Source organism: Pteropus vampyrus, unplaced genomic scaffold, assembly GCF_000151845.1.
Source record: "Pteropus vampyrus isolate Shadow unplaced genomic scaffold, Pvam_2.0 Scaffold178, whole genome shotgun sequence".
Lineage (NCBI taxonomy): Eukaryota > Metazoa > Chordata > Mammalia > Chiroptera > Pteropodidae > Pteropus > Pteropus vampyrus.
Genome location: NW_011888959.1, coordinates 207,932 through 223,382, shown reverse-complemented (window position 1 = coordinate 223,382; position 15,451 = coordinate 207,932). Strand labels below are relative to the sequence as shown.

Here is a 15,451-nt window from a genome sequence, read left to right as displayed (position 1 = left end):
CTCTCTCTCTTCCTTCTCAGCCAGAACGTCCTGCCGCATTGGGCCGGGGGCGAGTGGGGAGAAGGGGTCTTTTTTGTAACTACCAATTTGTGCTTCTTAATCCCCTCCCCCTTTTCAGCCAGTTCCCCCATTTCTCCTCCCATCTGGTAACCATCAGTTTGTTCTCTGTATCTGAGTCTGTTTCTATTTTGTTTGTCCATTTACTTTGTTCTTTACATTCCATATATAAGTGAAATTATATGGTATTTGTCTCTCTATCTCTGACTTATTTCACTCAGCATCGTACCCTCTAGGTCCATCCATGTTGTCACAAGTGGTAAGATTTCATTCTTTTTGATGGTTGAGTAACATTCCGTCGTATGTATGTACCATAATTTCTATTTCCAGTCGTCCATTGACGGACACTTGGGTCTTGTTTGCTTATCCATTCAGCCACCCTGTGTCTTCTGATTGGAGCATTTAATCCATTTACATTTAAAGTAATTACTGATAGGTACTGGTTATTACCATTTTGTTATTCACATTTTTTATCTTCTTCAGGAAGTCCCTTTAATATTTCTTGTAATACTGGTTTGGCGGTGATGAACTTTCACTTTTGTTTGGGAACAAAATCTTTCAGTAACTTTTACTTTACTTTCAGTGAGGATGAACTAGAAGAAGCAAATGGAAACAATCCCATTGATATTGAGATGGATCAAAATAAGGAGAGCAAAAAGGAGGTATTTTTTCCCCTTTAGAAAAGTTGAATGTTATGGCTAGTTCCGTAAGTAAGATGTTCTTACTTAGTCTGCTTAACATATTAAGTGCTGTGTACAGGGCATCGCAGTATGACATTTTAAACAATACTAAGTTTGCTTTATGGAACTTAGAATTGCGTTTGCCAAGAAACTCGAGTAAAAGAAGTCTTAAAGGAAAAAATAGCATCGGCGAGGACGATTTTGTCTGGGGCGGCAGCCCTCACCGCCTCCTCTCCTGAGCTGCTAGCTCAGTCGGTTAGGAAGGGGGTGCTGGCGAGGCCCAGGCTGCAGCATGGCTTCTCTCAGCCTCGTGTCTCCTGAGCCGTCACTGGCCAACAGCTCTGCACACGATTGGTCAGGGGGTGACTGTAGGTGATTGCCGAGGGCTGACAGGGACTCAGTGCAAGTCCTCGTTACTCAGAATCAACAGTGCAGGTTCATGACGAGGGTGAGCTTCACACACAGTGAAGTTTTAGTCGTTCACTTCTTAAAAATCATTATGCCAGAGAGTTTTAGTCTCTGGATTCAGGGGGCCCACAGATCCCCACAGTTGTGGGTGACTGTTTGGGTATATCTGTAACATTGGTTTATCGTAAACTGTCTACTGAGAACAATGGGGTGTCAGGATGATCTTAGCTTTTTAAATGAGGCTTACGGTCTTGCATAATTTCGTCCATTCATAAAGTTGAATGAAACATGTGGGGTCCCCAAGAGCCCTCCAAAGAAACCCAGGGCTCTGTGGCACAGGTCAGAAGGCCCCACAATCCAGCACTACTTACAGCAGGCCCTGGTAGGGTATCACCGTGATACCTGCAGGACAGGGTTCCTTAGCCCACTGGCACCTTTCAAGCCCCCGAGTCGGGCTGGAGTACTGAATCCCATTGTGGGTATGACTTTTATATGTGGTCACAGGAGAGTTTTTCTGAAAACAAGAGTCTAAAGTGTCAGTAAAATCCCAAAGGATTCTTCCCTATCTCAAAAGATTCTAAAGTTATAAGAACAGCTATTTTAGCATGGAAAAACGAAAGGGTCTAGACACACCTGAACTTTCAAGTGGCATCAGTAATACATGTTTTTTATAGATGAAGCATGAAATACAACTAAACAAAAAGGAGAAGGTGAAAATGACAGTCACACAGAATCACCGTTAACATTTTGGTGACTCTTTTCAGGTGACGTCCTCTGTAAAATGTGTGTGCCCACATACTTAATTCTGAATACTTTCACAAACATAAGATGGATCTTAATATGTAACATTTATAACCTTTTAAATTTACCTTATACATGTTTTTATGTCAAATACATTTGTGTACACAACTATATGTTATTCCATCATACAGATCTTTCATAATTGAGTAAATGAATCTACTATGGGTTTTTACAGTTTTTTGACCCTGCTTTTTGCTATTATAAACAAAGCTGAACTGCTGATCTCATGATTTGTGCACTTTATTTTTTTCATTAGAATTAATTTCTAGAAGTTGAATTGTTGAGTCAAAGTGCTCCAGGTACATTTTTAGTCTCCTTTTGGTTTCATGTATATATAAGTGTGTGTGTGTGCGTGCGTGCACGTACACATACACATACGTACATGTGCATATATATATAAATATGAATATAAATATAAATATACACATATATACACATATGCACATGTATATTGGAAACTGGTCATTCTTTCTGGACGGCATTTTGCCAGTGATTTATATGAGTGCTCAAATAACAAGGTTATTTTAAGAGTTAGCTAAATTAAGAATGTTTGAGAAACCAAATTATGCTTAGGATTTTTAGTGAGTTCTGTTCTGATGCATTGTTTATTAGGTTCTTCAGTGCAACATTTTAAATGGAAGAGAAAGTTGATTTTATATTAATTTCTGTAATTCTTATTTGTGTGGCTCAATTTCCGATTCAAAAAGAAAAGTGGTTAAATAATAGTTTGTGTACTAAAATATTATTAAAACAGACACATCATCAATAGGTGATCTTTACTAAACAGAGTGCTATTACAGAATATAGTTTGCTGCCTAATATTTTTATGTATTATTTATTACCACTTGTTCAAGAACTTCTTGCTGCCATTTTAGTTTGCATGGTCTTTTTATTTCAGTCTTTTACAATACGTAGCAAAAAGTAAGGTATTGTCTTCTCGTTGCCAAGATTTTACTGCATTTCATGTCTGAAGGTTTGGTTTTAGAGAAAGCACTTAAAAAATTAGCAGTCATGCATTTTAAAATGACAACATGTATTTTTTCGAAGCATATTTTTAGGGCATAGTTGCCCTAAAAGCTGTGTCATCCCCCCAAAAAAGATGCATAAAAAAGTCATGGTTTCTTATTTATTTTTTTAAACTTCTATGAAGATTTGAAGAATTTAAGTGGCTCTTTATATACTTACTGGATCTTTCTGTGTTCACATGTCCATCTGTACTGCTGGGGACGGTTAGGATAAAATAGCTCCTTATTCATATATATATGAAGCTCACGGGAAGAGAATGCAGACTTTTTCCTTCCTGTATTATTACAGGAAGCCCAGAATGCTTATTGTCAGAGGCTTAAAGTGATAGAATGAGACTGCGTCTGTGCAAGAAGGAAATGAAGTCCACTTTCAAGTTCAGTAGCTAACGTTTTTGTCTGTTTGTAGATGGTAATTCTGATATGGCATGGTCTTTGTCTTAGGTCGTTTGGAGCCATGTTAAGGAAATATGCTTATTACTGTTCAGTTGGCATTTTAATTTTTTTTAGCGTCTCATTTATCACATGTGTATCGTGCAGGTGCCACCTACTGAGACAGTTCCTCAGATCAAAAAAGAAAAACATAGCACACAAGCTAAAAATAGAGCGAAAAGGAAACCTCCGAAAGGAATGTTTCTTTCTCAAGAGGATGTGGAGGCCGTCTCTGCCAACGCCACCGCCGCCACCACGGTGCTCAGACAGCTGGACATGGAGCTGGTCTCAGTCAAACGGCAGGTACGCGCGGCCCAGTCCGCCTAAGGCATGTCACAGCCGGTGCTTCGGGGCTGCTTGTCCTTCTCGCACTCGTGGATGTCCTCTTTCCACGTCTCAGAAGGGCGTTTTGTTTCCAAGGAACCGGACAGAGGATCTTAGGTACTGACCAGCCACCAAGTTTTCTTAAATTAACTTTGACATCGATGTTATGCATGTGTACGTAAATGTGTGTGTTTATGTGCTCAGTGGTGTTTCATATTGCGAACACACCCAGCTGACCTCTGTCTGGATCAAGAAATGGAAGCCGTCCCCTTCTGTCGCCCCTCCCCGCAGGAAACCCGGCACTGCCCCCGAGGCCTCTCCCACGCCCCTCTCGCTCCTTACCCGCTTCTCCCAGAGCTGGCCACTCTTCTGACTTTTAAGACCACAAATTATTTTTATCCGTTTGAGGGTTTTCTGTGAAAGTAATATGATGTGATTTCTTTTATGCCTGGCTTTCCTTCGGTGCGTAAGTTCTGTCCTGTCCATCTTGTATGGAACCGTAGCTGTCATCGCCGCCCCTGCTGTGTGACTGTCCCACAGATTTTATCCCTTTTACTCTCCTAGGCATTTGGGCTATTACCTATTTTTGGACATTACAAATGCTGATGTGAACATTGTTTTGTGTGTCTCGGTGCATCACGTGTGCATCGTGGTTGCACATGCACCTGAGAGGACTTGCTGGATTAGAGAATGCACGTGGCCAGCATTGGAACACGGTACTACACAGTTTTCCACGGTGCTCATGTCAGGGTTTCCTAACGGTTGACGTTTTGGTCTGGATAATCCTGCTTTGCGGGCGGTTGTCCTGTTTGTCCTATGCATCGTAAGATGTTTGGCAGCATCTCTGGCCTCTACCCATTAAATGCCAGCAGCATCGTCCTCCCAACAGCTGTGACATCAGAAATGCCCCCAGGTGGGGGCAGGTCGTTTGGTTCCCCATTGTGAGACGTGTCTTTTCACTCTCTCACTGGTATCTCTGGATGAACAGAAATCCTTAATTTTTGGTGGATTGGATTTCTCATTCTTGTCTTTTACAGTCAGAGCTCTCTGAGTTCTGTTACCCTTCCCTGCGGTCAGGACGGTTTTCTCTCGTGCTGTTTGCCTTTTGCGTTTTGACCTTCAGTCTGCCTGGAAGTGTTTTTCTGTGACTGTTGTTGTGAGTAGGGGCAACGCTCGTTTGTTCCACACGGGTATCCTCCGAGTCAGCCGAGCCCTCTTCACTAGACAGACTGTCTCCCCCGCTGCCGTGCAGTGGGGCCCCGCTCTGAATCCGTCAGCCATGTGTGTGCTCGGGTTGCAAGGGTTCCTATCCGGTTTCCGACGCTGTTCCTTTGGTCCATTTGTCTAGTCTTCACCGGCGCTGTACTGTCTAAGCCACACGCGCATCATAAATCTAGCGGCCTGGGTAGCGGAAGTCCTCCAAGATTCTCTTGGCTATTCATGCCGCTTTGTGTCTGCATATACAATTTAGAATCATGTCTTCAATTTTCAGAAAAATAATTCTGCTAGAATTTTTATTGGGATCGTATCGAAATCTATAGATCAAAATAGAGAATTAACATCTTTCGATCCACGGACGTGATCTAACCCCCACTTACAGAGGTCTTTAATTTCTCTCGTTGTTTTCGATGTATAGGCCTTGTATATCCTTCATTAGACTTATTCTTAGGTATTTGGTACTTTTTTGGAGCTCTTGTAAAGGATATTGTTTTTAAATTAATTCTTTTCTAATTATTTGTGGCTGATATGAGAAATGGTTCATTGTTTTAATCGAATTGTACACAGTACGTGGAAACTGAAAATTGAGCTGAGTAGCCTGGTATCGTCCTTTTATGTGCCCTCTCTCTCCCTCCCCGCCAGCCCCACCAAATTCAAGGCAAATCGTCGAGTCAAGGTTTACTTTTAGTTTTTGCTGCTCTGACTTTTAATATTGGTGATTCCCTTGAAAGGTTGAATAGGAGGCCAGCTGCCACTTCACGGATGAGGCGGGTGGGACGGTGGCCCCATCCATCTTCTGGTGCAGGGAGGCAGCACAGCCCAGGACCAGGTGTGCCCCATGGAGCCGGAGGGTTGGCTCCCTGTCTTGGCTGCTGGTACAGCTGCATTCCCGTCTTAGGAGAACCATTTAATCTTCCTCGGCCTCTTTTCAAATGAGGAGATTAACCCTGGCCTTCCTGATCCTCCACGGTGTGTGAGGGCTGCTGTGAGCAGAGCTCTCTGATGCGTTTTCCTGCCCCTCTGCAAGGGGCCTCTTTCCCTCTGCCGAGCGAGCTCCTAACACTTACTGTTTGATGTTCAAGAAAGAGGAAGAGACCCCTTCTTCCACGGAGGCGTCACTGACTCTGTAGACAAAAGATGCTTTGGTTTTCAGAGTCTGGGTCAAGAGCAGGAATTTTGTACTTGACCATAGCTACTCAAAGTCTACAGTGTTGAAGGAGGAAAAGTCAGACTTACTGAGAGAGGAGGCAGGCTGTTTACTTCCCATAACCTTTTCGGGCTACTGCCAGATGCGCTTCCGGACTCAGAGTGGCCGCTTGATTCTGGAGGGCCCGTGTTTGCTTGTATATCCAGGGAACTGTCACCTGAGAGTGACAGAAGACCTGATTAACAACAGCTGACACGGCGAAGGACTGGTTTTAGCAGTGGTGCCGGCATCGTTCTTCTGCTCCGTGGTGCTCTCGGGAGCCCAGATTTCTTTCTGTTGTCTGTTCTCCGTCCTTAGTTTATTGGCCTTTCACTGCTCGTTGCCTCCTGTTGGACGCTGCAGAAGCCATTTCGTAAGCCTCACATCTGCATTCCGGGCAAGGAGAGGAGATGGAGGTGGAGCTAACCCAGCTGTCCCTTCAGCAGGGAAGACTTTTTCCTTACCAGAAACTGCTTGACTTCCTGGGTGCCAGAGCTTTGCAGGGCGGCTCCTCCTAGGTCTGCAGAACGAATGAGCAGGGGCTGGGAACGCCGGTGAGGTTGCCAGAGAACAGAGGCAGTTGCATTAGGTCTTTCTGAGCGGAGAAGAAAGCAGTCAGACGTTAGAGAAGAATCTCTAAACACGCAATAAAGCAGAAAAAGGAAAGCTGTGTTCAGCTGGGAGGTCTGGGTAAGGCACCAGGCCAAGGTGGCCGATTTTTTTCTCTAAATGCTGATCACATTTGTATCCTGTCCCTCATCCAGCTTGTTGCCACTCTGGCGTCCTTTCCAGTTGACGTTCAGCTGGCAGAAAACCTCCATCACATTAGGGAACACTGGGTATTTCTGATACGGAACTGGGTATTTCTGAACACGTCCGTCAGTACCAGTGATGCAGGTTAATGAGAGTTTAGAGCTCACTTTAAGTTCAGAATTTGTGGATGTTTTGCCTTCATTTAATCTCTGTGCTTCTTTAGCTTTTGATTTTAGAGAGAAAAATGCACGTGTTAAAATAGGTTGGTCTCCTTGGGAAATGCACGTCGCTCACTACAGTGCCCTTTGTACCCACTTCGGCACCGTGGGCACACGGCCGGCCGCAGCGCACAGAGGCATGCTAACTGAAACGCTGCGGGACACGCATAGTGTTCCAGACTCCTGAGTTCTGAGAATTCGCGATCCCTGTCGCAAGTTCCTTGGCCTGAGGAGAACTTGGTGACCGTAGTCAGTACCTTGCAGTGTAGTTGGGGTCACTGGTAGCTGAGGGCTCTGGGCAAGAGTCCATGATTGTGCTGTTGGCATGGTGGCCAGTAGCCACTCGTGGTTATTTAAATTGAAGTTGGGATGAATTAAAATTTAAAAACTTTAAAATTCGATTCTTTGGTTGCATGGGCCACATTTCAGGTACTTAGTAGCAATATGTGATAGGTGGCTGCCAGGTCGCGTAGCACAGCTTTAGAATGTTTTCGCATCAGAGAGTTCTGTCAGATAATGCTGGTCTGGGGGCTTGGCATCACTTTCCCAAAAACTTACCGTGAGTAAGTTTCTAGTATTTTCTTCTGATTTTACCTTTTTGAAATAAGCTGAAGTGATTTTCGGTAAATCAAGTTCCTCATTTATGGTTTTACTGTGCGGTAAATTTTGTTCACGTTTCTGGTATCTTTCTTTTTAGTTGTCTTTATGTTCCGACGTGGCGTCACCATGAAAAGACTGGGAGTGGGCTGCATTTCCGGTGGGCCTTGTGGCCTTACTCGTGACCGACGGGTCTGTTTCGGTCCTGACAGTTTGGGTTTTGTTTACTTGGCTGTTGGTCCCACAGCGTGGAAAATTCTTCCTGTACGTCTTCCTCCCTTTTAGAACGTTTAGGAGTGAGGCGTCGGAGGGAGGGTAGGGAAACTGGGACTGTGGGAAATGTGAGGACTTGGAAATGGGATTTTCTTAGCCTGTGGAAGCGTAGAGAGTCTCGTGAGACAGAGCCGTCGCGCGCTCGGTGGCAGGCCCTTCAGTGCCATGTCCACACCGTGTCCTCCCGCCTCCACAGCCCCGTCCTCCTCCCCCTGCCTCGGGGAGGTTTGTGCTCTCGAGGGCGCCCGCTGCTCACTCATGTCTTTGCTGTTTTATGCAGGAAAATGACCCTGTCGCTCCCCTTGCTTTCTTATTTGCTTATGTGATTATTTAAAAATGGCACCAGGGTCCAAGCCCCCCAGTGCTTGGCGCAGAGGAGAGGGGCCCACTCTGTGACCCGCGCAGAGCTGGCGAGCAGCTGTGATTGACGGGTCGTTCGTGGTGTTCGCGTCTTTCGGTTAGAACAGGGTGAAGATGCAGCTCGTCGAATCCAGGCAGTAACGTGGAAGAGACGATGCGAGAAAATGAAGGCGGTATAGTCGGTGAAAGTTAGGCTTGTGGAGAGCTGGCGGGCCGCCGCCTTCCCCCCGCACTGGAGCGAGCAGGCGCCTGCCCCGGGCCCGCAGTGCTGGGGTGCGGAGGCCCACGGCCCGTGCCCCTCCTGCCTGCACCCCGCCTGCCTGTTACTCAGCCTGTTTCGCCTTTGTTGTTCTTTGTTTCTTTTATTTATTTCTGTTTTCGTGCCTTTATAAAAGTTGTTCACTTTTAAAATGAAAATCTTCTTTCTCGTAGATTCAGAACATTAAACAGACAAACAGTGCTCTCAAAGAGAAGCTTGACGGTGGAATAGAACCGTATCGCCTTCCAGAGGTAGGAGCTTGTTAGCATCATCTCAGAAGCCATACCCATTTTACGCGTTTAAGAATATAATATCCTCGCTACATTTCCAGCCACATCTGTTAGAAAAGTATAGATGCCATTTTATAAATGTAGTTGATGTTAAAATTCTGATCTGAGAAAAGGATTCATTAACCCTCTTAAGGACATACCATCTCTAAACGTGGTGTCCTGATGTGACTCATTTGCATACCCAGGTCATTCAGAAGTGTAACGCGCGCTGGACCACGGAGGAGCAGCTTCTGGCTGTACAAGGTATGGGGTTCTCCTCGCAGAGCTGGGCGCAGGGCCAGCTGTAGGAGACACTGCCCGCCCTGTGCCCAGCACGGCTCATGCCGAAACAGACCCTTGGAGGATTGCAGTCCTGTAGTGGACATCGTTTTGGCCCCGTTCCCGAGACCCCTCTGGGCTTTACTTGTTTCCTTTCCCATGTCTCACAAGGTGTGAAAATTAATGTGAAGGCGTCAGTTTCTAAAGGCGCAGGTAGTCCATTTTAATAGCTACGCGTTGGGTTCTGAATAGCCACGAAGTACAAAACCCCAAAAGAAGCAGAGCGTTAGGGTTTTAAGTAAGGTCGTAGGGGTGTTCTAGGTCTGGGGTTCCTGAAAAGACGAGTACAGAATGCCCACAACCATAGAATAATTGCCGGGTGACTTCAGCTGTCGTGTGACATCAGATGTCAAGGTGGAGGTTTCTGGATACGGGGTCGCACTGAAAAGCTTCGACCTGTCATCTCTGGGATAGGTCTATCCAGACTTGACTGCTGTTTCCCGCTGGTATTAAGGTAGCACCTGCTGTTAGAGGCCTGTATGTTTCCTTACTGGACACGAGTAAGTCTCAACTGTGGTTTTGTAAATTGTTTTTCTCTTGTATTGAAAAAAAAAATGCTCTCTTACATCCTTAGCCATCAGGAAATATGGCCGAGATTTTCAGGCTATCTCAGATGTGATTGGGAACAAATCAGTGGTACAAGTGAAAAACTTTTTTGTAAATTATCGACGCCGCTTCAACATAGATGAAGTTTTACAAGAATGGGAGGCAGAGCATGGGAAAGAAGAGACCAACGGGCCCAGTAACCAGAAGCCTGTGAAGTCTCCGGACAGTGCTATCAAGGTTCCTGAAGAGGAAGACGAGGTAAATCTGAAAGAACGTGATCTCTTCTCTGCCAGAGTCATGCTCAGTAGCTCAGTTAGTTTCTTCGTGGGCGGCCATTTCTGGCTGTAGAAATGTTTTTAGGTTTTAGCTACGTCGGTAACTTGACATTGGCCTGTAAATACCGTAATATGTGTGTTGAGTTCATTCAGTTTTTGGTCACATTGGAATTTCTGGACAAATTGCTAATTTCATCCTGGTTTCCTCCAGCCACAGAACATTCCACATTACTAGTATTTCTTTAGATACAGTAAGAACTCTGCTGTAAGATCGTAAGTTGGAAGTGCTTCGGGGCGTGTCAGCGAAGCTCAGCCACGTGAAATAAGTTGTCATCTCGTCATGAGGTTAACAGACTCACTGGTGAGTCTGCACAGCTGGCCAGGTCCTCTGGGTCTGTGTCCGCTGTACACATCTTCCGCCTTCGATGCCGTTTAGAGCTAACCGGCTTACATGTTTGATGGGGACAATTCTAGGTCCCATGGTTGACTGAACTTCCGGGATTACGGCTGGCATTCTAGTAATCTCCAAGCTAGTGGTACGGATTTCATCAGCCCAATTAGCAGAGATTAGGCAAGATTATCGAGGCTGCAGGGACCCATCTGCCACCTCCCTGCTTCCTGTGACAGCGCCGTTGCTGTTCTCCCACCTCACCTGGCCTGCCCAGCCGCAGTTTACTGCCTCGCAGTCCCGCAGAGGAGGGTGGCTGGGCGTAGGTAAGCTAGTTGCCGACCACGTTACGTTAGAGTTTGTTCACTGACTTGGTGATTTAAGGATTAAGGTAGTTTCCAAGGAGAGTTATGTTCGTATCAATCTTCCCACAGCCATGCAGGATGATTTGAAATTCCCTATTTTCTGTCGTCTGTGCTTCCTTTGGAAGAGCCCGGCTGTAGGAGCAGCCCAGAGGCCCTCCGGCCCTGGGCACGGGAGTGAGTGCACTGCGGGGACAAGGGAGAGGCTCGGTGACAGCGTGATGTCCACACAGGGCTGGGGCCCGCTGGTCAGAAGAGTTACAGCATAGACTCCTTAGAGCCTTCCAGCAGGAAACCTTTGTATTAAGCGCACAAAATCCATGTTGCCAGTGTAAGGGGGTCACACCGTGTGTGGACCAGCCTGCGACCTGGACCAGAGCAGCATAGGAGCAAAGCGAAAGTGTTTGTATCTTTGGCAGCGATCTTTGTCCCAGCGCTAATGGCCCTTTTAGCAGTAAATTAACTTTTTCAAATCCGGGACTCACTGGGAAGCACTGAAAGGCTGCAGGTGACCAGGGGAGGGACATCAGAGTTTGTGGGAAAGACCGCGTTTCATGAGACGTTTTCCAGCTTTGGTCTGGGGAGCACTGCCGTCAGCGCCTCATGAAACAGGCCGGCAGTGCGTGCGGGGCCCGCGGGACGTCCGTTCTCGCGTGCGTGCCCGCCTTTTCTCACGCCTGGCGCACTTACCAACCGGCTCAGGTGGGTCAGTTACTTCTCTTCCCCTTATTAGTCCAGAAGGTGCAACCTTAATGGTCCACTTACGATGTCGGTTTCACATCAGAACACCCGCTTCCCTCCCAGCCACGCAGCGTCGGCCCCCCCGTGACAAGCCCCCCATCAGGCAGGTCTTTGGTGTCAGGTCCTCCACGTGTCTGTCTCCCCGGCCTTCTCTTCAGATAGAATGTGATTATCTAACTTATAAAGATTATACACTAGAGATATTTCCCTAAAAATTTTTCACCTCTTTGGTCATATAAAACACACTGTGTCTCACACTCACTCTCTCACACGTGCCTGTGTTTCCTTTTCTTAGTCGCTTGCTTTTTCGGCTGCTGATAGCGTAGCCCTTGCAGTCCACCAGCCTGGTCTTCCACCCTCCATTTACAGGAGGGAGTTAATCGGTAAGGACCAGCTGCCTTTCTGGCCGCAGAAGGCCCGAGGGGACTTGTTAGGATGCCGGTCGATCCGATCGTCCTGTCCGGTCAGTGCTCAGATTGGCGTCCTCATAATTCCGCATTCCTGTTTTTCCTGTTTACTTCGTGGTGTCCAGCAGCTAAGAAAGACCGCTGGTGTCCTCTCTGCCCTCTGCCCTCAGGTTTTGCGTCTTGTGCAACACACACGTGGGGGAGGACGGACGTCAGAATCGCCAGAAGTCCTGGCACAGTGGGCCCTCGCAGAACACGCTCGATAGGTTCTGTGACTTTAAGTGAAAAAGCGTAACAGAACCGGTATCACTGTCGGCTGTGGGAATAGGCAAGCGTTGGGAAGAACAAGGCAGTCTGCCCACCCCCGAGGGAAATCCACACGGAGGACCTGCTGTAACACTGTGACATAAGGGCTCGCTCTCCTTCGGGGCTGAGAAGAGAGGGAAGCCCAGGGATCTGAGCTTTTGGGGTCCAGAGTTTCTCCATGTGGCCAAGGATGGGCTATGGGGCCAGGGTATCAGAGAGGGCACCGAGCGGTGACAGGTTGGAGATGAGGTTTAGGATTCTCACCTCAAATTATACAATGACTCCGTGCGTAGCTCATGAGAAGTGTCTGGCTCGGGACTAACGGCGGTCCCCGTCCCCCGACCCCACCTGATGGAGCAGCCATTTGCAGAATGTGCCGGGTTTGCGTTCGTAGCCTGGTGGTTTCCCAGGCGTGAGACACGGGAGGGTCACAGTGAGCGCTGAGACGCGGCCACCGTTAGGTGTGGGTGTAGGAGCCAAGCACGAACAGGAGAGCATGGAGCTCCGTGCCTTGGAGGCTTTAAGGGAGAGCCTGCGACCTGAGCGCTTTTGTCCCTGTGTCCCAGCAGGAGCCAGCGGCTGCTCGTGGGCTGCTGGGGTGCCATGGTGGCCGGGCCGGGCACTGCACTCGCTGCCCTTTTCAGGGGGGCGTTATTTACTTCCATGAAGTAGACATTACTGTGCGTATTCTGCAGACGAAAGTGAAGCTCGGGCGGAATGGTGGCTCGTCCAAGGGCGTGCGGCTAGGAAGTGGCAGGGCCGGGACTGGAGCCCGAGACATCCAGCCACGGAGGCCACTGGCTCCCGCCCGGCCTGCGCCCTGCCCGCCTGGGCGCAGCCACCTGCTGAGGCGGGCGTGCGTCTCCGCAGCGGGGCCGGCCGCCCTCTGACCCCCTTGTCGTCCTCTCCTCAGGCCGCTTCTGTTCTCGACGTCAGATACGCATCTGCCTCCTGAGAAACTCTGGTAGCTCCGAGCACTTGGTATGGACGACTGTGTTATACCCAGGATATCAGGTATTACAAGACATCACCTAGCCATCTGCATCACATCTCCGTGGACAAGCAGCTATTACCAAAAAAGGCGTACACTTCCAGTCCTGTGCTACATCTGCCTTAATTCCTCGCTCGTTCCTCCATGTTGGCGCCGCCTCCCACACAGCTCCACCGCATCTCACACGCTGCCTAAGTGCTGGGGGACCTCGTGGCCGGCACCCTCCTCTAACTCTGGGGACCCCCTCCCCGGTCGGAGCTCCCGAGCCGTCAGTGGCAGCTCTTGCCATCAGCAGCCGCAGAACAGGTGGTCGGCGCGGGAGCACGGCCCGCGGTGTCTACCTTGTGCATAGTGTACTTTTCAGAGTTAACTGTGACCCTGTCAGCCTTCTAGAAATTGCTCTCATTCTTTTCTGAGGCATCCACCTAAGTGATATCATGCTTCTTTGGAAACCACAGTATATTGGCAGACTGCATCATCACCTTTATCGTGCCAAACGCCCTGATTCAACCCCATTTCCCCGAGGAGGGTAGGATTACGGCTCAGAACATGGTTGGCTTCCCCCCCGTCCGCCCCGCCCAGCGGCTGGAAAGCCACTCGCTGCAGCGCTCCGTGGACACCGAGCTTCACAGGGATGCGGACCTCAGCGCTTTCTGCCTTCAGCTCTCAGCGTCGCGACCCCAGGATGGGTGCCACCCCGTCTTTTCCCGACTCCCCACCACCCAACTCCAAGAATTTGGTCCACACCACTGCACCTGGTGCTCGTACATTGGAATCGGTGCCTTCTCCTTTGGCAACCACGTTATCCATCCTTTTCTGTTTTAGTGTCTTATTTCTTCCTTCAAGTTTATTGCTTGCCAAAGACGACATCACTGAGATGCGGAGGCGGGAGAGCTTGCTACAGATGCCGACAGAGTGCAGACCGCAGGTGTCACTTAGCGCGACAAGGGCATCCGAGTAGCTGGCGATGGGTTTGTGAGAGCTACACGTTTGTCCTCCGACCTCTTGGTTTGCCTGGCCTCGTTCATGTCACTCCACATCTCCTTCTGTGTCCTCCGTGTACTGATGTGACCACGTAAACACCATCCCTTCTCTTTTCGTATTATTAGTACAGGACAGAAATGGTTAGTTTATCGGTTCTAGTGAGACCAAGATGAAAAGAAACGATCTGCATAGTGGTATGTAATGCCTTTTTGTTGGGCTGGGAACAAGTGAAAATCTCTAATAAATGTCCCGAGGCTTCCAGAATCATTTTTATTCTCTTACTAGTCCATGGACCTGCCTGCGGGGGTGAGGGCTGGACTGTCGAATTTCATTCTGCCTCCCTGCCTCCCCCCTCGCCCCACAATCATTTCGGCCTGCACTAAATATGGTAAAGGAGCTTTTTGTTGTGTTTTGCATCATTTAAATATTTGTCCTGCTTTCAATACCAAAAAGAAAAAAATGCAAACACTTTAAGGCAGCATAAACAGAATTCTTAAGAATTTAAAATATGCAATTAAAATTTGAGTATGTTTTGACTTCCAAGCACCTTGCCTCCCACCCCCACCCCCCCATCCCCCCAGTTAGCTGATTTTCTCTTTAGAAAGATCAACTAGAAACATAGAAGGTTTGGGATTATACTTTTTTTTTTTTTTTTAAACAAATCTGGAAAAAGGTCACTTGGAGGGTATAGGAAATAAAATAGGAGTTTCCCAACTTTCATCATCTTGTCCCTGTGCTAGGTGTCTAGGTGTCCGTCATTCAGTAAGAGCATGTGAAGAGCAGCGTCAGCGTCAGCGTCAGCGTCAGCGGAGGGCAGTCACAGCTCACTCCTGCTGGGCCGGGGAGAGCAGAATAACACTAGTAATGGCCAGGGCTTGTTTTCGTCTGTGTCATAGGCTTGCTGCATAATTGGAAGATGGCGGGGAAAACGGGGAGGAGGTGGCATGTTTTGCACATCACTTTAAGGGGACACTAGGCATGATCAGAAGCTTCAGTTTCTCCTTGCTTCTCACGAGCTCCTCTCTCTTAACGGAAGTAGGCACTTGGCTGCAGCGGGCTTCTCGCTCTGCCCCCAGGTCTGTTCCTCTCGCCCCAGGCTGTTTTCCTTAGGGGTTGACCCCATCTGGCGGTGCTCGATAGCTTGATGCTGGTTCTTATGGGGCGCGCCGGCAGTGCCAGGCCTCTGTCTGTAGTCTGCACCAGCCCCTTACTTGGTTCCTGGCACCAAGTGGTCTCCGAGCCCTGAAGAGCCGCT

The 15,451-nt window shown here is 48.2% G+C and overlaps 1 protein-coding gene across 4 annotated transcripts in view; it reads left to right on the top strand.

Annotated features, from left to right (window-relative positions):
* Positions 1 to 14,463, top strand: part of RCOR1 (REST corepressor 1) — a 105,721-nt gene extending 91,258 nt beyond the window's left edge. For 3 of the 4 annotated variants that reach the window (XM_023537102.1, XM_023537103.1, XM_023537105.1), the window contains 6 exons: positions 641 to 719; positions 3,509 to 3,703; positions 8,762 to 8,839; positions 9,064 to 9,121; positions 9,771 to 10,000; positions 13,135 to 14,463. In XM_023537102.1, the coding sequence (XP_023392870.1) occupies positions 641 to 719; positions 3,509 to 3,703; positions 8,762 to 8,839; positions 9,064 to 9,121; positions 9,771 to 10,000; positions 13,135 to 13,176 (682 nt within the window). In that variant the 3' untranslated portion in view covers positions 13,177 to 14,463. The remainder of the gene's footprint in view (positions 1 to 640; positions 720 to 3,508; positions 3,704 to 8,761; positions 8,840 to 9,063; positions 9,122 to 9,770; positions 10,001 to 13,134) is intronic. The other variant, XM_023537104.1, reaches the window with a different exon arrangement.
* Positions 14,464 to 15,451: the final 988 nt, after the last annotated feature.